The sequence below is a fragment of the Papaver somniferum genome, chromosome 6 (assembly GCF_003573695.1).
Source record: "Papaver somniferum cultivar HN1 chromosome 6, ASM357369v1, whole genome shotgun sequence".
Lineage (NCBI taxonomy): Eukaryota > Viridiplantae > Streptophyta > Magnoliopsida > Ranunculales > Papaveraceae > Papaver > Papaver somniferum.
The window spans coordinates 124,174,620-124,197,669 of NC_039363.1; the positions used below are offsets into that span (position 1 = coordinate 124,174,620).

A 23,050-nucleotide genomic window follows, 5' to 3' on the forward strand; every position below is an offset into this window, starting at 1 on the left:
AATGAGTGGAATGACTCCACACCTTATATATTAGGATTTAGACTAAGGAATTAGCTACGTGGGACTATATCTAGTTCTCCAACTCTTACATGTAGTAAAAATGCCTGATATAGTTTATTGTAGATTTAAATAGTTTTTGAAGTTTTTAAGGGCCCTGGTGCCCTCTTTTCTCACTTGTAGTTGCTCTTTTTGCTTTCAGTGAATTAGATTTAGCAAACAGAGAAAATCACATTGGACATGAACATTTTGAACGAGCAAACATTTTTCCTTCCACACTCGTTCAAAATGTTCATGTTAAATGTGAACTGGAAATAATCCACACTTCTTAATGCTGACTCTTGAAAAATTCCTCTGCATTCAGAATGATCTTTAATCATATCCCATATAGAGAAACCCAGCAAAAGAAAAAAAAGAAAAAGAAATCAAATACTTTATTAATACCTATTTTTGGTTGTTTTTCTAGAAAAGAGTTTCACAACAACCAAAGATCAGCTCATCATTTGATGAGAATGCATCGTATTGGGGATCCCTCAGCACCGAGTAACCTTAGAGGTAAGCAATGCACATTATATAACCCTGCCTCGATGTCATCCAATTTTAACCCTTCCACAAGAATGATCTCCTGAAAATATTCAAGGCATCAATTATCAATAAAGTTTTGTTATTCCATGCGATTTTTAGTTCATTTACAAGGAAAGACACAGACCACACAGACCAAATGTGAACCTCCTTATTCTAGTGAGAAGTGGCATCAATTGTGTTGTCCTTTCATTAATGTAAAATCTGCTAAAAAGGATAAGAGGTGGATCTATATGATTTAATGTCAACAGTAACACATCTTTCTTCAGTCATCTTGGTCTATACTCAGAAACTACGGCATTCTAATAAGCAGTCTATGAATGATAATCACAAACATGCTAAAGACAGCAAGAGAGAACTGGTATTTTCCTGATGCTTTAGTGAGAGTCATGACTGAACAGGTACAGTGGGTTCTGGTAAAAAAGGGTATCACAATACATGGATCGTTGAATTGATCACACTACAACACCTAGCTTAATCACTTTCACTTGTAGACCGCGTATTAGAAGTGACATGAATTATATGTATCTGTATACTTCTAGAAAAACAGTGTATGTTCTGCATCATATATAAGTGCCACAAATAAATAAAATATAAATCAAAAAGAGATCGGGTTGGTGTTCTTTACCCTGCCTTCTAGAAAAACATAGTGCGAAGGAAGCAGATCGTCATAAGCAGCCGCAGATAAGTAGTCAATCCCTAGATTTCACAATATACATTTCAGTTAGGAGTGACTTTTCTTTGCAAGTAATTATTACAAGGAGGTAAACATAGAACATGAAAAACGAAATCCTAACAAAGATGCCAAAACAAAATCCACGGTAACACCGTGTAACGCAATGATATTGCAATGAAAGTCGTGCACCACAAGGCATTTACATTAACTAGGTAAACATAATACACAAACAGATTCTTTTCTTCATAAGCTGTAGAGAATAAAACTTGCTTTTATTAAGGGTAGTCTTTTAGGTCGATACATGAGAACACTGAAAAAGGATTGATACACTAGCTTCATGCTCTGCTTATTACTAAAAAAATACCCTTGTGCTCTCTAGATATTGGCCTTGAATAACCTCTTTTCTGCTATTAGAATTGAGCTTGCTGCCAAAATGAAATTTTGCATCTCTCAAGTGTAAATTCATGAGATCATTTGCACTAACACAAAATAGATGGTTTCTTTGGTATAAATCTTCAAATTAAAGAACAATAGTACGTTGGACGCAATACAACTTAGAGATGATGTCCCATATAAATATAATGTCATGTATATTTTTTTTTAAAAGAAGTACCGAAACATCACGACATGAAATAGTAATTATTGGTGAATAATGAGTATGTTTATCTCACCAACTAGCTTAATGTCAGTATTCTCTACCAGCCATTTTGCGCCATCCTTCATAAATCCAACATAGCTTGTGTCGAACTCTGTTTTCCACATGAGCTTCCTGAGTTGGAAACAGTAATTGGTTATCAATTGACCAGATTATGCAGATGTTACTAATTCTAACAGGGCACTAAGGTCTGAGGAGGATACAGAACGGTGGGTGCATAATGTCACAGACTCTGAGGTTCATATTTCAATTGCCAGAAAATAATCCATGTGAATTTTATCTAAAACTGAACAACTAAACGGCGATGTGATCAGTTTTTTTGAGCCAACCATTAAAGGCAACAAGTGAACTAGTTATTTCAACAAAACGCTCTTGATCTGGGCATGTCAATTGTCGATGTCCTTCACTTTTTCTCTCTGAAGGGAGTACTAAATTTTCTACACCACTAGGTACGTGGATAGTCTTTATACTAATTAGTAAAAGCTATTAAGAAACAAGAACTTAAATCCCGGAATGCAAATGCCTAGGAAAACAGGAAGCAGGAAGATAGTAAAGCCTTTTAATCGACTAAAAGGTTTGATATAATACATATGAATCATGATAGTCACTTTATCAAAATTACATAACAGAATTTGTATGAAAATCATCATCCTCCAATATGATGCAGATAATATCGGTAAGTTCCTAGACAACATTGTGATAAGAAAAACTATGAAGTACCTGTCGGTGTTTAATGTTCTGAAAAGCACGCGCCTAACTCCTTTGGGAATATGCAAAGATTTCATAACTTCAGCTGTAAGATGCAAAAAAAATGTTATCAGCTTTAACCATTTGAACTATTAATAGTTCACCAATAAAGCAGTACATAAAACTTCACACTAAATGCAAAAAAAAAAATACACTTAACAGCTGGCTTTAAACGAAAATTGTATTTGTTGGCAAACCAAGAAGGTGGCCAAGGTTAAACAACATTTATTAAACTACTAGTTAACAAACAAAAGATGCCGTCTGTAGACGATTTCAGCGTCCTGAATTTTTTGGTAACTTCCCATTTCTATTGTTTTGGACTTTCCATGGGATTTTGGGGTCCAAGGTTGAACCAGAAAGAGCCAGTCTGCACCAAATTCTTACTAGGTTTGTTTTAAATTCAAATCCTGAAGTAGTAGTAAAAAATTTGCAATTTTAAATGAAACAAAGGATGCTATATATATATATTCTGTAATCTAGCCTATTCCCATAGAATTTTCCTGGTTTTCACAAACATCAAAGATGATAATTAATCATGGTAAATTGAATATTATAGAAATTGATTTGGGTGTAGAAAAATTACCAGTTATATTACTGTCCCTTGGAACATCCACTAAGAATGCTGGACCTGTGAAACCATCAAACAGAACTGTCAGTAGGGCGAATGGTGTAAACCCTAAACCCTAGCTTCAAAATTATTATGATTTGAATTATAAAAGTTGAACTCTTTATCAATTAATCATTACAATTTTGTCTCAAGAAGGTAAATAAAGAGAGTGAGTGTAGGGTGTATACCATTGAGAACCTCAAGATCAAGAGTATCAACATCAAATCCAGCATCAAAATAATGATCAAAAACATGACCAGGTGCATCAACATGAGTACCAGTATGAGTAGGCAACTTCATCTCAGAATTATTAGCAAGAGATCCATTTTTTATACTAGCAGGTAACCATAAAAATTGACCTAATCCTTCTGCAGATCCCCAAGAAGGCATAGTAGTTCTATAAGTATGACTAATATCAAATATTCTTCCTCCTCCATGTACTTCCCTTCTTTCTGGAACTAATAATTCATCATCAACACTGTTCCAAGCTTTACATGATTCTGATGGGTAAGCTTTGCAGGAATCTGATGTTGTTGCTACTACAGATGAAGTGATGAAGGTACATAGTAACAGCAGAATCACCTGAGGGTTGTTACTTTTCATCATTATCTTGTGATTTTGTCTTCGATTGAGCTGAATATATGTTTCACAATTTACACTGAGAAATGAAATACAGTAGTTGTTCTTTTTTGGTGTGCGATTAATCATCCGAGGAAATTAAAGCTTCTCTCTGCTTTACCCTTGGAAACAGTCAGCAGCACTCCACTTCTCAAGTACTAGATGGACAACATTGCTAATGGGAGGTACCAAATTAAGTGGGGTGTACCTAAATTATAATAAGACAAAACAATTTTTGTCTTGGCTTGGTACACCCACTAAACTTGGCATCCTCATCAGCAGTCCTGGATACTAGATGGATAGGCTTGCGGACGGTCACGAGTCCTACGAGGAGTCGAGGTGACACGTGAATGTTATTGGACGGGGTCAAATGACTAGCCACTGAACGAATTTGGATGTGGTTACGACTAGCCATTCGATCTAATTTATATGATTTAAATTGATGATAATATCTTGTTTATGGAGTATTTGATATCTTAATGGAGTAGCTACTTTATTAAGATATTATATTACAACTTGCCATTCGATCCACTGATAATAAAGGAGCAACATTAAAGGGAAAATTGGGAATATGTCCCACTTTCACTAATTTGTTTGGGGATCTATCCCATAACGGAAAAAATTAAGAAATCTATCCTAGAGAGAGAAAAAAACTGTTAAGTGGCTAACCTCCCACATGTGTGGGCTTACACATGCGACAGATTCACTTTTTTACCCTCAACCTTTAGATGAGCGACACGTCACTTTGCATGACACGTGTTTGGGATCCGACGGTCGATCGCGAGTAGTAACTTTGGTTTTCTTCTTTGTACAGAAGAGAAATCGAGATAAGAAGAGAAATCGAGAGCAGCAATAGGTATTGAGAGTAAACAATTTTAGCAGAGAGAAATCGAGAACCAAGAGAAACAAAAAGGTATATGGTGTGAAATAGTGATAGATCTAGTTCGTTGATGTGTTGTTAGAAAGGATCATGTGTTATTGAAGGAAGAACAACTCCAATATCAGATTCGTTGCTTTGAAAGTTGCGAAATCTTCTCAAATCATGTAAGTTCTTCAAACGCAGCTGTGATATTCGTTGTATCTCACATCTAGTAGTTCATTTTTCCTTTAATTGCAACTTTTGAATATAGGGTTTATGTAAAATTGATTTTAGGATTTCTGAAATTAGGGATTTTTTTTTCAAACATCTAAGTTCTTCAAACCCAGTTGCAATTTCCGTTGTATATCACATCTAAGTAGGTTAATTGTTCTTTAATTGCAACTTTGAATTCAGGGTTTGTATAAAATTGATTTTAGGGTTTGTTAAATTGGGGCTATTTTTTTTAAACATGAATATATTGTATAAAATCGATTGAGGGTTTGTATAATTAGTCCTATATATAATGTATGATGATGATGGAACCCCCAACATACTCATCAAGGATCCGTCTCTTATATTTACTTTTTTGTTATCATGTGCTATGGCCGTTAGTTTTATTAGGTACATCAGATTGCCTAAATCAGATTGCCTAAATCAGATTGCCGGGATTAATTTTTGCTTCAGGAAAGTGATTGAAAGGAATTTTAGGCTAACTGTTCTAAATCAGATTGCCGGGATTGAAGCTGGTAAAGCATTGTATGTGTTGAATGTATTTGCAAATGATATTAGCTTTGATGGGTTTATTGAACACGTAAGGAGTAGGTTGAATTTGTCTACGGACCACAAAATCGAAATACTCTGGGACTGTAACTTACTACTTGATGCATGTGATTTCTTTGAAATGCTTAAATGTGCTGAGCAAGATGAGGATGGATTTGTTATGTTAGATTTGTGTATAAATGGTGGTGAAGATGATGATATGGATGGTGGTGGTGGGGTTCATATGGAAAGAAGTTGTGTAACTGATCCTAGATTTAGAAAGAAGATGACTCCAAAGAAGAAATGTGTCTCTAAGCCAAATATGACACCTAGAAGAAGTCCAAGACTGCAAAAGAAGTCGAAGAAGCAAGAGAAGTTAAAGAAAAAGCTACCTACAAGACTGGATTTTGAAGATGAAGCTCTGAATGAAGTTGAAGTTCAAGTTACGCAGGCTAGTGTGGCTGATAACCAAGGAGTAGTAGATGTGAATGAAAGTGAAGCATCCACACATGCAGATAAATTGGAAGTCACACGTGATGACGAAGAAGATCAACCAGTAAAACTCCCAAATATAGCTGTAGATGAGTGTAACCCGGATGATAATTTTGAATTTGAGTATGAATCAAGTGATGATGAAATTAAAGGGAGGGAGAAAAATGTTGAAGGGTATGAGACTAATGATGATGGGTATTTTCCTTATGATTATGCAGATGTAGAAGTTGAAGAAGATGATGAGGGGAATAGAACTGATGATGGTGAGTCCAATGGTGATGTTCTTGGAAATGATGATGTGTCTGCAAGTAATGATGTTCCTGCAAACGGTGATGTACCTGCAAATGTTGATATACCTGCAAATGGTGATATTCCTGCAAATGGTTATGTGCCTACAGATGGAGATACCCCTGAAGTGCCTTGGACTGAAGATATGGAAGCTGAGTGGCAATTTTATTTTGGTGGTACAAATGCTGAGGACCCGGTAGATTTGTCTATGCTTGAAGAACCAATTCCTGAACCTACTCCTGGTGTGTTGATGAAGGGGATGATTTTTCCAGATAGAGATGCTTTCACAGATCATCTTAGGTACTATGCAGTGAAGACGAAGAACAATTTTAAGTACAAGAAGCTTGACTTTGAAAGAGTTGTCGCTGAGTGTATGAATAAAGACAATCAAGGTTGTAAGTGGGAAGTTACTGCAAGAAAAATACCAAAAGAGGCCACCTTCAGCATCAGAAAAGTTGGTGAAGAACATAGTTGTGTTGGTCCTGGAGATCATACGAATCCTGCTTGCAATGCAAGGTTTGTAAGTGAGTATTTGAAGAAGAAACTAACAGCTACGTCAACAATTCCAAAGGCTCGGGAGATAATTGATGACTGGATATGGCCAGCTTTTGATACATATGTTCCATATTGGGTTGCAAATGATGCAAGGGTAAGACTTTGCGTATTTTTTTTAAGTTCTGTTCAATAATGGTTGTTAAATATGTCAAGCCCCTCCTATGCAAGTTTATAGTTACGTCTTACATAGTAGTTTTAAAATTCTTTTGCTCATTTGTGCAGAATATGGTTTTACAACACTTCAATGGTAGTTATGAGGAATCTTTTGCAAAGATTCCGAATTTGTGTTCGGCAGTTACAAGTCTCAACAATGATAGCATCGCCACATTTACATATGATGAGGCGGATGAGACATTTGAGACTGTAACTGTCTGCTTTAATGCACAAATCCAAGGGTTCAATAATGGTTGTAGATCAGCAATTGGACTGGATGCAGCTCATTTGAAGGGAAACCATGGTGGTGTTATGATGTGTGCCACTGCTTTGGATGCACAAAATTGTTTGTTCCCTCTGGCCATTATGATTTGCAGGACTGAAGACTATCCAAACTGGTACAAATTTTTGAAGGATTTGAAGCCAAAAATTGCGCATAGGAGGGGCTTGACCTTCATGTCTGATAGACAAAGGGGTCTCAGAGAATCTGTAGAAGAGTTGTTCCTAGAGGCCAATCATAGATTCTGTATCAGGTATCTCTTTACACCTGCTACATTTTAGAAATTCTGTTTTAGTATAGACTTGTTTGCCAACAATCTAACATATGAATTTTTTTCCCAATGTTTGATATTAGACATCTGTATAAGAACTTTAAAGTTAAGCATAACGGTCCTAAGTTGCTGGACCTAGTTTGGAATGCAGCTAAAGCTTATAAGAAATCTCATTGGAAGGTGCATTTATACAACTATTAAATTATTGTAAACTATTAAATGTTTTTTTTATCTACTGACTATAGTACTAACACATGTGAGGTCACTACTGACAGCAACATATGGATGCACTGAAGAAGGTTGATAAAGATGCATGGGAGGACTTAATGAAGGAAGATCCATCATGTTGGGCTAGATCTCACTTCCCACATGATTGTGCATTTGAACACATCAATAACAACTTTTCTGAATCATTTAATGCAATGGCTACCAAGATTAGGGACAAGCCAGTTTGCAAGTTGCTAACCATGTACTCTCAGATGGTTATATTGTTGTTTGCCAAGAGAAATGCAGTAGCTGCCAAATGGAAAAGTGGTCAACTAGTCCCTGCTGCACTCGATCTAATTAAGAAAATGACAGATAACATAAGCCAGTTTAAGACTGGTCCTTCACAGATATTAAAATTGTATGAAGTTACTAACAGGGCCACAGGAAAAGTGTTTACAGTTGACATTATTGAAAAAACTTGTTCTTGTATCCAATGGCAGCTCAGGGACTTCCCCTGTCAGCATGCTGTGTGTGTTGGTCACCATGAGACCAGATTGGCCTAAGTAAGATTTTTGGTTGAAATATTTTATTTCATTGTTTGTATTTGATTGAAATATTTGTTTCATTATTTGTACTTGTCTGTTTGGTTGAAACTCTAAATTTTGTGCTTGTGTGTTGTTGTGATATTGCAGGTACTGTAGTAAATACTACACAGTGGATTTTTATAGGACCACATACTCCTGGGCAATTACACCACTAGGAAACATGGAAGACTGGCCTGAGGTTTGTTTATTGGGAACCTTTTACTTTAAGAATCTTTTCATTTTATATTCTTATCTTATTTTCATTATTTTGTCCTTTAATAATTGTTTTAGTCTATCCACTTTGGATTCCTTCTTTATAGATCTGTAAATGAGGCAAAAATCTAATTTCCTCTATTTTCTAGTTTTCTTTACTTTTCTTCTACACTTTCAAACTGCATCTGTTTTTCTTGCACACAGTGTGAAGGAGTAAAGATCAAACCTCCACATTTGCTTAGAGAACCAGGCAGGCCTTGTGTCAACAGGAAGAGGTCCTGGACAGAGATGAACCCCGAGAAGAAAGCGAGACACTGTCGTAAGTGTGGTGGTTCGAGGCACAACAGCAGAACATGTAAAGGTGGTGAGGTTGGATCCAACCCCAAGGGAAAGAAAGCTAGAGTTGAATGCGAGGTGAATGGAAGTTCATTTACAACCACTACCTCAAAACCAAAAAAGATTCCCACTGGAACCAAGATCAGAAGGAGCAGAGCAAGTGATTCTGGTAAAAAGACAACCTCAAGGACTGCTTCATCTTCTGAAACTGTTAAAAAGACTACATCAATTGCAACAACTAAGCCAGAAGGAAAACAACCAAAGCCTAAAACTGCTGCTACATCATCTAGTGTGAATGTGTCCATCAGAAACATCAACAAGGGCCCTGTGAAGCAGACCATTAACAATTTCAACTATGATGCAGGTTCAAAGAGGCAGAGGAAGCCTACAGTCCAGTTTGATTTGTAAGCTTGATCAATGTTCATTTTGGTGTTTAAATTCGATTTAATCTGTGTGAGAAGCAACTGTTGAGATAGTGTGTTGGACCAATGTTAAATTATCTTTGGTTAAATGTTTGACAGTACTACTAGAACTAGCCTAACTAGTCTTTTGTTCTTTCTGTGTTAACATCTCAAGATTATATAAAGACAAACTTGATTTCATAATTTCTTTTATTTGAATTGTTAATTTTATTATGTATCTTAATTTTTGTATCTTAATTTTTTTCTTAACTTCCAATAAAAGTTTCTCCACAGTGAAAGTAGGATGATGATGAAGACTTTCGATAATTTTTCTATTAAATAAGGGTAAAAGTGTCATTTCAAGTATCAAGGTAAAAATAGACCGTTGGATTTCATAACACGTGGCTATCATCGACATAATAGGTGACGTGGCGCTCATTTATATGCTAGTTGACGTGGCGCTCATCCAACGATCGAGGGCAGAAATGTCAATCTGTCGCATGTGTAAGCCCACACATGTGGGATGCTAGCCACTTGACAGTTTTTTTTCTCTCTCTAGGATAGATTCACTAATTTTTTCCGTTATGGGATAGATCCCCAAACGAATTAGTGAAAATGGGACATATTCCCAATTTTCCCAACATTAAAACAATAGAAAGATAAGTAGATAACCACTCGAGTCGAAAGGGAGTAAGAACGAATTAAGGGAAGATAAGTTGCACTATAATGTCTAGAGTAAGATATTTCATTTTTGGGTCCTCATCATGGTCATGACTCGTGCTGAAAATTGGAATCTAGGTGGGACTTCTTTGTGGTCGGTGATTTCTGTTCATTCTTATCCATAAAAAAAAAATGAAAACGACAGGGAAAAAAATAAACATTTAGAAGAAATTTATCACCAATATTGGCTTAATAATGTTTTAATTAGGAAGGTAACAACCACCAAGATCATAAATCAGGTAAACTAACTAAAATCCAACAGATAACTTAATCGCAAGTTCAATCAAAACATAACCTTTTTTTCTTCATTCTTGCGGGTTATGAACTAATAAGCAGATTACAAACACACACAACCACACCTTAAAACAAGGCGCCTGAAACAAAGACGAACTAACGGAGAGTGTCTTCATCTGTGTTGTGGGTATTGTTAGTAGTTGATGAGAAAGCAAAGTCTTTAGCAGATTGATAAGTACTTGCTATTGAGGCTGCAGCACCAGCAAAGATACCTGGGGTGGCAGCATGGGCAGGGAGGCCGGCAGCAGCAGCAGCACTATCCACCTTGTTGTGTTCATCGTCTTGAGGAGGAGGTACTACTTGTTCATGAACGACTTGGATGTTTTCAGTTGTAGTCTTTTCTTCTCCATGTTCTCCTGCTGGATATGTTCTATGATCTACTGTATCCACCTTCACCTGTTCAGTTTCCTACATAATAAATAATCATACCAAGAGATTCAAGTTAAAACTACAGATTCAGATCACAAAAAATACTGAAATTAATTAATCGAATCCATGAATACCTTGTTTAAAAGAGTGTCATTGGATGCCATGATAACTGAACTAAAGAAGTAATTGATCAAAAGATGAAATGATGGAATTAATAATCTGTTCCTCTTCCCTAAAATTATGTTTCGAATGTCTGATTTTTTTTTCTTTCCGATCTGTTCTTCTTATAGGGAGAAAAGGTCGTGTAGGGCATTGATTCGCAGCTGGCTTTGTGTGGTGGTGTTGAATGACACGTGAAATGCCGAGTCACGCCACTACCGACATAAAATAAGTATTATGTTCGACATGGACAGTGGGAAAAGAAATATCATGTCACAGATATTTTCAACAACAATCAAGCTGGTATTGTGCGCTTCAGCTGCAGCGTGGGGTCTATTTCGGATAACCAAGTGGGGTAACTAATCTCAGAAAGAGTAAAAATGGAGCCCAATAACAACCAAGCTTATTACATGGACGGCATGTTTTATCAGAGTACGGCTGTGTGATAGTAATGTCTCTTTAGTTGGTTAGGGATGTTCTAAAGAGGATTTAAATTGACTAGGTTACCCTCCCCATTATTTAACCTAAATCAAAATTAAATTGAAAATTTGTTTTCTTTTTTCTTCTCTTCTCCTCCTCCCATCAAACATAACCTCCATTAAAACTCAAAATTTCATCATCTTCGATTAATCGACGATTCGAAAATTAATCAAGTGTAGTGTAATGACTTATATGAAGTATGTTTTGGAAAATCCAATTAGGATTTAGTTTATCTTGTTCGATTTAAGTTTAATTTCTATCAAAAATTAGGGTTTTAGATGAAAATTGAAACTAAAGTTTCGGGGTTTATGTGAGTTACGGTTGATTTTAACTCTATTACGAACCGTAACTGGAGATTTTGATGTTGTTACGGTTGGTAATAGTTCAACTACCAACCATATGTTCTTGTATCTGAGAATTTTATTCAGTTACGGTTGATATCGAGCATTTGGTTACCAACCGTAACTGGTTTTACAATTGGATTTTCCCAAAATTTAACCAGTTACGGTTGGTAGTTCATCTTTTACGAACCGTAAGTATGAATTACGGTTGGTTACGAGCAAAATGCCAACCGTAATTAGCTCTGAAAATGTAATAAATTTAATTTTTTTACGTATTTGAGCAACAAAAAGCTAGTTGGGACTAATTTAGAAGTATACCTGGTCATTTTCAGGCATTGGGTTTTCACTTTGTTGGTTAATTTCTTCAATTGATTGAGATTGACCTTCACTTTGGATTAAAACTTCTCTACCATCTCCAAACTTTTTTTAAAAAAAACTCTAAAATCTGATTATTTTTTTTTTGATTTTGAGTTAATATAAGTGAAATTAATCATTAACATTAAACTTGATTATCATCACTAAACTAGGTTATCAATTATGAGGGTTAATTTGTCATTTCCAGTTTTTTTTATAAGGGACACCTTGAATAATCATGTAATGACCCTTTTTGTCCTATTGGAATGCCGCCTCTCTAATAAACCTTGCCGCCCCTATAATAAGGTTGATAGCAACCATCCGCCCGTCACAAAATTTTATTTGGGTGGTGAGGTGAAATGCCCATCCGAGTAAAGAAGATTATTCTCGTGACCCTTAAAAATAGAAATGTCTGACCTGGATAAATTGGGGCCTATAGCTACATGAAAAAGTAGGGTCATCAAGAAGTAATTCATAGAAACCCCTTAACCAACTATTTTCTTAATGGTTAATTTACCCCTTATTAATTAGTGTTAATTCGGGTGATTGGTGGTGAAGTATAGTGTTAGATGTGAAATTAACTTGTGTTAATTAATCATCTGAACATGAAAAAATTTGAAATTTTGAAATTTTTTGAAGAACACCAACTCAGAAACGGTATATGTTGTCAAAAACATATACCGATTGTAACCTCAAAAACATAGAGAGATTTTTTGAAACTAGTTTCTACCCAGAATCGGTTTATATGGACATGAAAATCATAATCGGTTTATATTGGCATGAACGTAAACCGATTGTGGGTAAATTTTCTCTTTTTTATCAGTGAATTATGTGTTGTTAAACATCAAATAAAATTAAAATTCATTCTATACCCGAGTTAATGAAATGAAATCGAGTATGTTTTCATACTTTTATGATCGAGTATTAACTGGAAAAAAAACGGGTTAACCAGAATCGGTTTACACGATACATATGTAAAAACTGATTCCTGACATTGCACAACAGGAATCGGTTTATAAGAATGCTCATGTAATCCGATTCTAACAAAAAAAAAAGATTCAGAAAAATTGAGAACAACAATCGGTTTACTCGCACATATATAAAATTTGATTCTAACATTATACATCAACAATCGGTTTTTATAAGTGCTAATGTAATCCGATTCTGGTTCAAATTTCTCGAACCAGAAAACATATCAAGGACAATCGGTCTTTGTGTGCATGAACGTAAACCGTTTGTATTTGCAATCGGATCACATATACATTAACGTTAACCGATTCTGATAAATCAGGAAAAATTTGATTTCAAAATTTTCAATTTTTAAGCAATTTTATGTTACTAAAACTTAGTTTATAGGATTGGGTTGAGAAGAAAAGAAGAAGAATCAGTTGAAGTGGAGATGGAAATGAATTTGATTTTGATTTTAGTTTTTAAATTTTATGATTTTAGTTTTATGATTTTGATTTTAGTTTTTAATTTTATGATTAGGATTTGATGGGGACAAATTAGTAACATTAATATTTGATAGAGGGTAAAATGGTAGTTTCATCAAACTTAGACACCCCTTATCATTTTTATGGGGTGGATGAAAAAATCCATAGACCCCAGTTAAATGGCATAGGTCCCAATTTAGCAAGGTAAAAATGAGGGCATCACACACAAGGATTGTAGATTAACCGACAGTTTGGTATTCATATCAACCTTAAAGGTGAGAATAGTTATGGGTTCAAAGTGAAAAACCCATTCACATATTTACGGTAATAATTAAAGTGAAAAAGGCTGAAAGCTATAATGCATCACTATCATTTCACTTTGTACGATGAGAATCATGAGAGATGTGTCTGCACTGTTCTTTCATTTCGTCCGTGACGTGAACAAAGATGTAGTTGACGTGACGAAAATGCAACAATTTTGAAGATCAGATGTAGTATGTCATACTATCGTTTGATAATTTCGGTAGACTTACTGTCAATTTGGAAAACACTACGTGCGTAGAATGTGTCATACAACAAGAAAAAAACTGCCGAAGTCTATCTAGTATACCCGGTGGAGCGCAATTACTATGTCTTACCGGAATTGGAGTATACTTGGCTTCGCCAGTGCTTGCAGATGATGGAGAATTGGAGATATTTTTAGAGATTGTTTGGGATCTTGTTGGACGACTTTTAATAAAAATCTACACCACAACAGTAACAATGTGGCATAAATGTGTACCATTAGCTAGAGACTTGTCCTGGCTGGAGAGTTGGATTTCAAATCCAAGTGGACACTGGACAGTTGCGGTAAACAGGTGTGCATGGGTCAGTGTCAATGTGCTTGGATGATGAGCATCTAATTGTCAAGTTGGGTCGTTTGGTAGTGTTTTATCTACTCATAGATCCGACGAATCAATCTACTAATAGCCGTTTGTTTGTTGTTTTTTTCCGGTTAAAAGCCGATGTTCATGACTTCTTTTCTTTTTCCCCTAATTGAATTGGCTAGTTTATCACCCATGCGATGCACGGGTCTGTTCATTGATTTTGGAATACCAAATGTGCTTTTTATATTATATAATATCATATAAAAGGGTAATAAATTAGTGAATATGATACTCTGTTTACAAATAAAAAAATCAATAAAATGATGGCTAAATTAATAACTTATTTGATATGTAAGAAAATAAAATGAACAATTTCTAGCAAAAATAAATAAATAGAATGAACAAAAAAAAGGCCAAAACAAATATAAACCCCAAGAGGAACAATGCAGTGCAGTGTCTCCATTATGTTTCGCATTAGAACTAAATTTGCACTTGAATAATTATTCTCGTCTCCAATTCTTTTATGTATTTTTGCTAGAGATGTTTTCTCAATTGTCCTGGACTTTGTGAATCTAATTTCTGTGTGTTTGTCCTTTTTTTTCCTTTTCCAGATCTCGCAAATGGAAATATGCGTATAATATTATCTTCCGACCGTTAAAGATATCACAGATGTTCATCTAAAGATCAAACAACTTCATTCTTTATGTAGTTTTATATTTATTTTCGCAGAATTGTTGATAGAAACAAAAATTGTTTAGTTTAACTATTCATGCTTGTTAAGAAATTCTTTGGTCATTGATCACGCTACAACATTTATTTAAATATGCATATTCTTCACCTGGTAGACGGGATATGTGAGTTTATGCTGTGAACACATTCATTTGATGTATAAAGAAACTTAGAATCTACAATTCACGTTTGAAATAGCTGGAAATTTATCAACTAATATAAGAAATCTATAGAAGCAATACGCTATAAAAAGAAATAAGCACTGAAGATATCACAATCCTAATGCAATACTCTTTATAAAAAATCTGTTCATATGACGGCAAAAATTGTTAGTCTAATGCAAGTTGCTAAATATCTCTCCGTAAACAAATGAGTATGGTCCTCGGCACATTCTTTTCTTTCTCATCAACCATAATTTTCAATCTTTCCCGGCTATTTGTCCTTGATACCGCAACGTAAAGTCGGCCATGAGAGAAAATTGGTTTTGGAAGATAGATCCCATATGATTCATACTCTGACCTTGGCTTTTGTGTATAGTCATTGCAAAGCAAACTTTAATCGGAAACTGCACGGTCCTCAAAATAAAAGGTAGATTTGACTCTGTTGGATGTAGTAAGATTGTTGTTCTCTGTGCCTCTATTGTCTTCATTCGTATCTTGGAAACAACCAACCTGGTTCCGTTGCAGAGCCCAATTCTTGATTTAAATTTCTCAAAACCATTACTGGTATACCAACCTTTAAAGGAAGCACATCCCGAAACCTTCAGAGTGTTTAGATATTCCTGAGTGAACACTGTTTCAGCTGTGTTAAAATTATGCGACAATGGACTCACTGAATCCGAGCTAACAAAAGTGTACTCTTCACCTGGAAGCTTGATATCATACGATCATTTATCTCTTCAACTTCAACTATATCGTTCGTTGAAGTTAATTAAGATGCAATTTTCCGTATCTTCGTATTTATATATCAGATCAGGATAAGTATTCTCATTAATCGAGCCAACAGAATCTCCATTAGACTAAATTAATAATTCATCGGAAGCCACTATCCATGTTGGCTCTTCATGTTCTTCAAGTGCCACTCCTGGTAATTTTCCATCCCCAAGTTGCAAAACCCGTTCACTGGATGCTAATATGGCATGTTTCCGTTCATCAGCCTCATGTTCCCCATTAACTGGGATACTTTAAAATGTTTCCAAAGATTTGACCTACTAATTGAAGAATCAACAATTGCTTCTCTACCACCATGAGGTATCACTGGTAATATCTGCCGAAATCACCTCCACGTAAGAGTTTTTGCCTCCGTATACCTTTTTGTTTTTCTTTTTACTTGAATTCATCAAATTCCTCACTGTACGCTCTAGAACCTCAAAGCATACCTATGTTTCATTGGTGCTTCATCCCAGATGATTACATCAGCTGCACATATCAACGCTTCCAGTTGAGTGTTTTTGCTCAGATCACATGTTGAATTCTCTTTCAAAAGAAATTAGAGTTTTGAACCGCAAATGTTGTCCTTACACCAGGTAACAGATGCGAAGCTATGCCATAACTCGCAACTTCTAACACTACCTTGGACCGTGCACGAAGACCAGATATTATTGTACTCCAGAGAGATGTGTTTTAGTGCCACCGCTACCATATATAGACAAACAAAATCCCACCTTATTGTTGTTCTATCGATTGCATGACAGCCGTATATACCTCTTCCTGTACCAAGTTCAAACCCTCTCTCAACACATCGTTCCTAGCCTTTAGTTTGTCGGAATCATAATCCAGTTCCTCATAAATCATTAGAAATTCCCATAGGGTCCTGTTATTCCTTGCCATAATGCTCTCTATGTCAAGCAAGGGAAGTTTTTCCATTCCCCATATTTAAATTACAACTTAGTCATATCGTGTCTCTTTCTTAGCATATAAGGGATATCTTCCGAGTATATCTTCCATTTTTCTCCAGAATATATCTCCTTGGTTCTGTCACCTCGTAGAAGAACGACAACATTAAAAACATCTCACGGAAGGAACTACTTGCAGAAAATCCGAAAAACATGAGCACTCACAATATATACTAACTGGTCAAATTAAAGTAGATATATGTTGCATGTTTAGGCGTTTAATAGTTTTTCTGCTGATAGTTTATGAAAGCGCTCTCTCATATATATATATATATATGTGCTCACCTCTACCACAGTCACTGCATGGACATATTTTTCTTGATTCCAACTGCAAAGAATCAAACAAAACCAACATTAGCACTAAAACGCCAATAAAGAAATTAAGAATTTTTTCAACTTCTAACGACTAAAGAGAGAAACCTTTAAAACCATAAAAATAAAAACATTGCTACGACAAAAAAAAAAACACTCAATCAAACCCTAGGTTAAATGATCTAACTGTTTTTATATTTATCTGCCTCTTTCCATAGTTTAAACTAATAATCAAGCATCCATAGTTTGATAAAAATTCAAAATACGTAGATCCCATGAACCTATAAAATAGAGTAAAAGCGATACTGACCACCACAAATCTTCCTCATTCGGTATCACATCCATACCTAAATAATAAGCACAAAATTATTTCCAAATTATGTGCATATATACTGTCTGTGTCATGTTTACTCCGTGTCATGTTTACATGAGAACAAACAAAGCAATTATGGAATATACTTTGAAAATCTCAGGAAGTTTCAAAAAAAAAAATGATTGCCAGTCGTTTAGGATACGTATGTACAGCTTTTGTTGCAAGCACAACAAACTTCTCTTTACTGGTTATATCCTCCTTCGACTCTCTTCAGGTACAGATGGAACACCGTAATACTTGATGTCGTAGTCTACGAAAGATCTTGACATCTGCCAATTTTCCTTCTTCATCAAAAATCTCCCACACCAGGTATTTCATCTGCAGTACTCGGCATATGATTTCAATGTGGAACTCGACAATCATCCTCAATTTACTTATTCTCCATTGAAGTTTTTGCAACTTTATTTTTATTAAGCAACTGGATACAGCTTACTTGAGCGAATAAGTTATGGTGATGACACAATTATAAACCTTTTCACGCTTATCTTTCTGATAATCTACAACTTTTTTAGACTGCTTTAAAAGCAGAGCTACATGAAGCAATTAAAGGTTGTTTGGCTCAGATAACATCCACTTTTTGCATTGGGATTTCAACTTCAAGTTTGTGTGCATGAGAAGTTTCTTGATAGTATCCGATGGAATTTCTCCGACATTGTAATAGTAGTCTCCTTTATTATACTCAGTCATGACTCATGAGGATCTCCTTGTTCCTTGGCATCAAAAAAATCTCGAGCAGAGAAATATGCAAGTGTCAAGGAAGGTAATGCTACATATTTTTTTTAGGCTTAAAATGAAAAAAAATGAAAGTACCTCTTTTGAGGAACGAAGGGAGTATAACTTATAACCTCACGAAAAACCATACTGCACAAATTCCAAGTTCTCGTAAAAATAAATAATCTATTCTTCAATAATCACATGAAAAATCTAAAGACAAAGGGTAACTTTTTCTTACAGATTAAACTGACCTATGACTTGGTTATAATTGATATACTCTGTAACCAACGAAATGCACAATTAACAAAGTTGTATATTACTCCATTTAAAGAGAGGACGTAGAAGAGTAACGTAATTAAAGCACTTATGTATGGTAATTGGTTACATGTAGTCCATTTTGATGTCTGTTTCAACTAAATGTCCCGTTCATTGCCATCTTGGAGCAGTCCAAGCAATACATGCTTCTCTATAAGTCTCATAGGGTTCTCCATAAACTATTTTTAGTTCTTAATTCTGCATAACTATGTTGTCCCTTGATAATGTTCACCAAAATATGAAGACAATATCTTTCCCCTGAAGTAGGGTGAGCCTTATAGAGCCTGCCTACCGCATTTCTTTGTTCTTTTTTTCCTCCATCCCTTCAGATTATTGTCCCAGGCGAACTTTTTCGTGAAGCCTATATAAGTCAGTTCCCTAGCCTCCTCAAATTCCTTATTGCTTCAAACCAATGCAGAAATTTCGTCATGCTCACGCTCACTGCATTTAGACCTCGGCTATATAATCCGTAGCCTTGAAAAATACTTGTTGCTCACATTCCAAATAGTAGGGAAATAGCTCAACACTTGGATTGCGATACTGAATGTCTTATATTTGTTCTATTTTTTTATTCCTTACAGGATCCAGATTCAACTGTTGTTTGAGTATAGTTTAACCACCGAGACATGTTTTCTCATATGAACACACCATGTTGATTTAGACACCAATCCTAACCGTTTTCTATAGGAGGGGATTAGAGATTTCAATGCGAATTTGATGCTCTCACCAGGCAATCATACAAACGAAAAATAGGTAACAAATGAAAAAACTTCACTGAATCTCAAAAATCAGGACACTGCATCCAATATTTTCCACTACACAATTATGTATATCTAAAAAAATTTAAAAAAAATTAAATAAAAGGGAAATTATGTTATTATGTATATGTAAATAAAGCATATACAATCTGTCCATAAAGTATTGCAGACCACACCCTTCACCCACATGCATGTAGAAACCAGATCTTTTATGATCCCATGAAATCAAGTCACTACGAAGAAGTTGAGGTCTGGAAAACAGATAGCAACAAAGATTTAAAAATTCTGAAAAATCCACTATTCCAAGACAGTCCTTCGTAGAGATGCAGGAGAAGTTGCTTTCTCCAAAGTAATTCAAGGCTCTATGCCTCTTTGGTAGATATGGCCATGACATGTCTGCAACATACTAAGGATTTCTAAAGGGTTTTTAGAGAGGGGATTGGAGATTTGAAACCAAATTTGATACCATCACCAGGCTTTGTGGTATATATCTCATACCCGAAGATACATCCATAACATTAATGCAACACACGAATTTTCAACTCATAAATACCAGGTTTTTCAACGGCCTTGACCGGTTACTCGGAACACAGAAAATATAGGCGCATACTCGTTAAGAACATTAGAAATACCAGTTCCACATAAATCTCTTAACCCTGATTTTTCACCGTATGGAGGTATTACCAATCTAATTTCAAAAACCAATAACAACCCATGAAAACAAAACACCAAAAAGAAAAGAAAAAAGGATTAGGCGTTATGGGAAAGAAAGCTTGTCAATCTGCACTTGTTTAGTAGTTTAGGTAAAGAACTGTCAATGAAATAAATTGTCCTTATTGTTGCAGGAGGGAATGGTGACAAAAAATTATTATCTAAACATGCCAACAAAAGAAGCATATATATCGTACATATTGGCATATAATTCACACTCTACGAAGGAAATCTTCAATGTTCACAAACTCGACCTACAGGTACACTATCTAGTATTTACTAGTTAGGAATGCTCGAGCTTCATTTGTTGTGGGCTTCCTGTTAGTTTTTATATTGATTCTCAAATTTGTTCATTTACAAAGAAGAGGAATCACCAACAACTGCTAAAAAAAATCATGATAAACCTATTTAAATCATCGGAAAATACCAAAAAAAATAAAAATAAAACATGACATGAATGAGATAACCATTCAATCTGCTTTAAAAAAAAAAATTAACCTCACCGTGTGATTATATTGCATCGCCACAGAGCTCCAAAAGATGCAGTATCACTACTCATGACTTTTCTCATTGCCGGAGCCATTAACAAAAAGAAAGATCAGATAACAAAACCCTAAATTAAGAGGGAAAAAAACACGATTTAAATATTCAACCTCACCTTGTGATTATATCGCATCGCCACCGAGCTCCAAAAGAATCGATATCATTGCTCATAATCTCACTCATTACCGCATCCGTAACTGTAAACTGATTACATGCAACAAAACGGCAAAAAATAAAAATCAGATAACCAACATGGGGAGAAAAAAAAACGCAATAGCAACAGAAATCAGCAATGTGCAAACAATGAGATTCAGCCCTTCCTTGTGCTTTATATAAGGAGCAATCAAGCCCAACATGCCATTAGATAAAAAAAAATAATTTAAAAATAATATCAATTAGTATCTTATCATTTACAACCTTGTCATAATTTTGGAAGAACTATTACATTTTTGGATAATATGCTTCGAAATAAAATAAAATGGATATTCATATTAATTGGCTGAAACATTTTTGTTTAAAAAATATTGACCATATCCTTCGCGTTTAGAGATACAACCTTTCCTTTTTTTTTGATATTTTTTTTATTTGGAATGAATAATAAAATAATTATTGAATTTGTTTTGTTCTGTACCTTTCTACTTTGTCCTCTCATTCTCTATATTTTAATTCAAATCATATTCAATTGCCTCATGTTTTAAATGATTTTGCATAATTATGTTCAATTATCTCATGATTTTAACGATTTTGTATTCTGAATTTTGGACAAGATGACATTTTTTGGGGACACAAAATACGGTTTTTCGGTAAGTATCCACAACTTTATGTATTTTGATTTAAGTTTCAACTATTCAATTATTTTTTGTTTTGATTAATTGTAATTATAATTGTAAATAGTTTAATATTAATTTGGAAATGTAATTAGGGTTAGCTTAATCAAAAGAAGTGTAATTGGACATTGGAATTTTCATTGTTAAATTTTATGATTGATTTAATATTGTGATGAAATCATGATAATTGTGGTGATTCTTAATATTAGATTTAATTTTATTTTATAAGATTTAGTTGTCGTATTTTTTAACATATTTTTGGCAATTTTATAAGATCTTGTTAGATTTAGCTGTTTTAGGTAGAAAAAATTCTCAATTATGATTGGTCAAAAAAATATATCATGGGACGAAATATTCTTTCTCAATTTTTATTGGCTGAAATTTAAAATGTTGGGGCCAGAATCAACCAGAAGCTCCGGTTAACCATGTCGCTCGAAAAAACTCTATTTTTATATAGAGAATGACTTGTTAATAATACTCCACCCTAAAGACATATAGGGAGGGCCTATCCAGATATCGGTGGGCTCTCATCTAATTTTTATAAGTTTTTTAAATTTTTTTTTTGGAAACCGCACACCTTCCGACTCATGTCTGCAATTTTTTTAGCACCTCAAATATTCACTCACTCGTGAACCATACAAACATAATACTAATCCCAAAGGTAGACCAGCCATCAAAACCATTTCAATTTAGACCAATCAACCTCTACAATGTCGCATACAAAGTTATATCCAAAATCCCGATGAATCGAATACGACCTCTTCTCCCATTTTTAATAAGTCTTTATCAAAGTGCTTTCGTCCCACAAAGATCAATATATTATAACATACCAATTGTTGGAGAGTTATTCCATTGCATCAAAACTTCGGCACTCACAAAAGACCAAAAAGTGGCTTTTAAACTGGATTTGTAGAAAGCATATGATAGCTTGGACTGGGGCTTCATCAAAACAGCTTTTACTAAACTAGGATTTCATATTCGTAGACTATATCATGTTATGTATCACTACAGTTACCTACTCAATCAACATTAATAATACTCTGCATGGCGAAATAACTCCTATGAGAGGCATTCGACAGGGAGATCCTTTATCTTCCTACATATTCATAATTTGTGCTGAAATCCTATCGACAAATTTGGGAAACCTGGAAGCTCAAAATCGTGTAGGAGGTTTATGCATGACACAAAAGGTTCCACATATTCTACATATAATGTATGCAGATGACCTCCTCATCACCTACAAGGCTTCCCAGGAAAGTAACACACACTTAAAGAGGTTACTCAATTCCTACATCTCTTCGGCAGGTCAGGTAATCAATACAACAAAATCTACAATCATTCACCATCCAAGACTGCAACCACATGACATGGACACTCTGCACCAATTCTTTGACATGCTAACCACCTCGACCCCACCTATATACCTGGGGGTACATTTCAAGAACGGTAGAACGGTCATATATTCGAACCGTTACTTCAAAGGCTGGCGCGTAAAGCTCAATTACTCAAGCAGGAAGGTCAATACTCATTAAAACTTCATTGATACTTACTTCCAACCACCTTATCAAAAGATAGCTT

General features: G+C 35.0%; 3 protein-coding genes and 1 pseudogene across 3 annotated transcripts; 2 read left to right on the top strand and 2 right to left on the bottom strand.

The window, feature by feature from the left end:
* Positions 1 to 312: 312 nt before the first annotated feature.
* LOC113289153 lies at positions 313 to 4,031 on the bottom strand (annotated as a pseudogene).
* An 880-nt stretch (positions 4,032 to 4,911) lies between these two features.
* LOC113291438 lies at positions 4,912 to 8,209 on the top strand. The gene is made up of 6 exons (XM_026540973.1): positions 4,912 to 4,926; positions 5,426 to 6,929; positions 7,058 to 7,521; positions 7,623 to 7,719; positions 7,815 to 8,164; positions 8,206 to 8,209. Coding segments are annotated over exons 1-6 (2,421 nt in total). The 5' UTR covers positions 4,912 to 4,924.
* Positions 8,210 to 8,281: 72 nt separating this feature from the next.
* On the top strand, positions 8,282 to 9,469 carry LOC113286129. The gene is made up of 3 exons (XM_026534833.1): positions 8,282 to 8,309; positions 8,439 to 8,529; positions 8,748 to 9,469. The coding sequence occupies exons 1-3, from the start codon at positions 8,290 to 8,292 to the stop codon at positions 9,285 to 9,287; spliced, it is 651 nt and encodes a 216-aa protein (XP_026390618.1). The 5' UTR covers positions 8,282 to 8,289; the 3' UTR covers positions 9,288 to 9,469.
* Positions 9,470 to 10,160: 691 nt separating this feature from the next.
* LOC113289154 lies at positions 10,161 to 10,957 on the bottom strand. Its single transcript, XM_026538341.1, has 2 exons — positions 10,798 to 10,957; positions 10,161 to 10,702 (listed from the first exon to the last, which is right to left on the bottom strand). Exons 1-2 carry the CDS (start codon positions 10,825 to 10,827, stop codon positions 10,391 to 10,393), a joined length of 342 nt encoding a protein of 113 aa, XP_026394126.1. The 5' UTR covers positions 10,828 to 10,957; the 3' UTR covers positions 10,161 to 10,390.
* Positions 10,958 to 23,050: the final 12,093 nt, after the last annotated feature.

What these genes read in the sequence shown, in the direction of transcription:
- LOC113291438 (XM_026540973.1), top strand. An exon ending in AATCATAGATTCTGTATCAG is followed by an intron (nt 7,522 to 7,622) that starts GTATCTCTTTAC and finishes GTTTGATATTAG; the next exon opens with ACATCTGTATAAGAACTTTA. An exon ending in ATAAGAAATCTCATTGGAAG is followed by an intron (nt 7,720 to 7,814) that starts GTGCATTTATAC and finishes CACTACTGACAG; the next exon opens with CAACATATGGATGCACTGAA.
- LOC113286129 (XM_026534833.1), top strand. Translation starts at nt 8,290, where the DNA reads ATGAGACCAGATTGGCCTAA. An exon ending in ATGAGACCAGATTGGCCTAA is followed by an intron (nt 8,310 to 8,438) that starts GTAAGATTTTTG and finishes GTGATATTGCAG; the next exon opens with GTACTGTAGTAAATACTACA. An exon ending in ACATGGAAGACTGGCCTGAG is followed by an intron (nt 8,530 to 8,747) that starts GTTTGTTTATTG and finishes TCTTGCACACAG; the next exon opens with TGTGAAGGAGTAAAGATCAA.
- LOC113289154 (XM_026538341.1), bottom strand. Translation starts at nt 10,827, where the DNA reads ATGGCATCCAATGACACTCTTTTAAACAAG. An exon ending in ATGACACTCTTTTAAACAAG is followed by an intron (nt 10,703 to 10,797) that starts GTATTCATGGAT and finishes TTTATTATGTAG; the next exon opens with GAAACTGAACAGGTGAAGGT.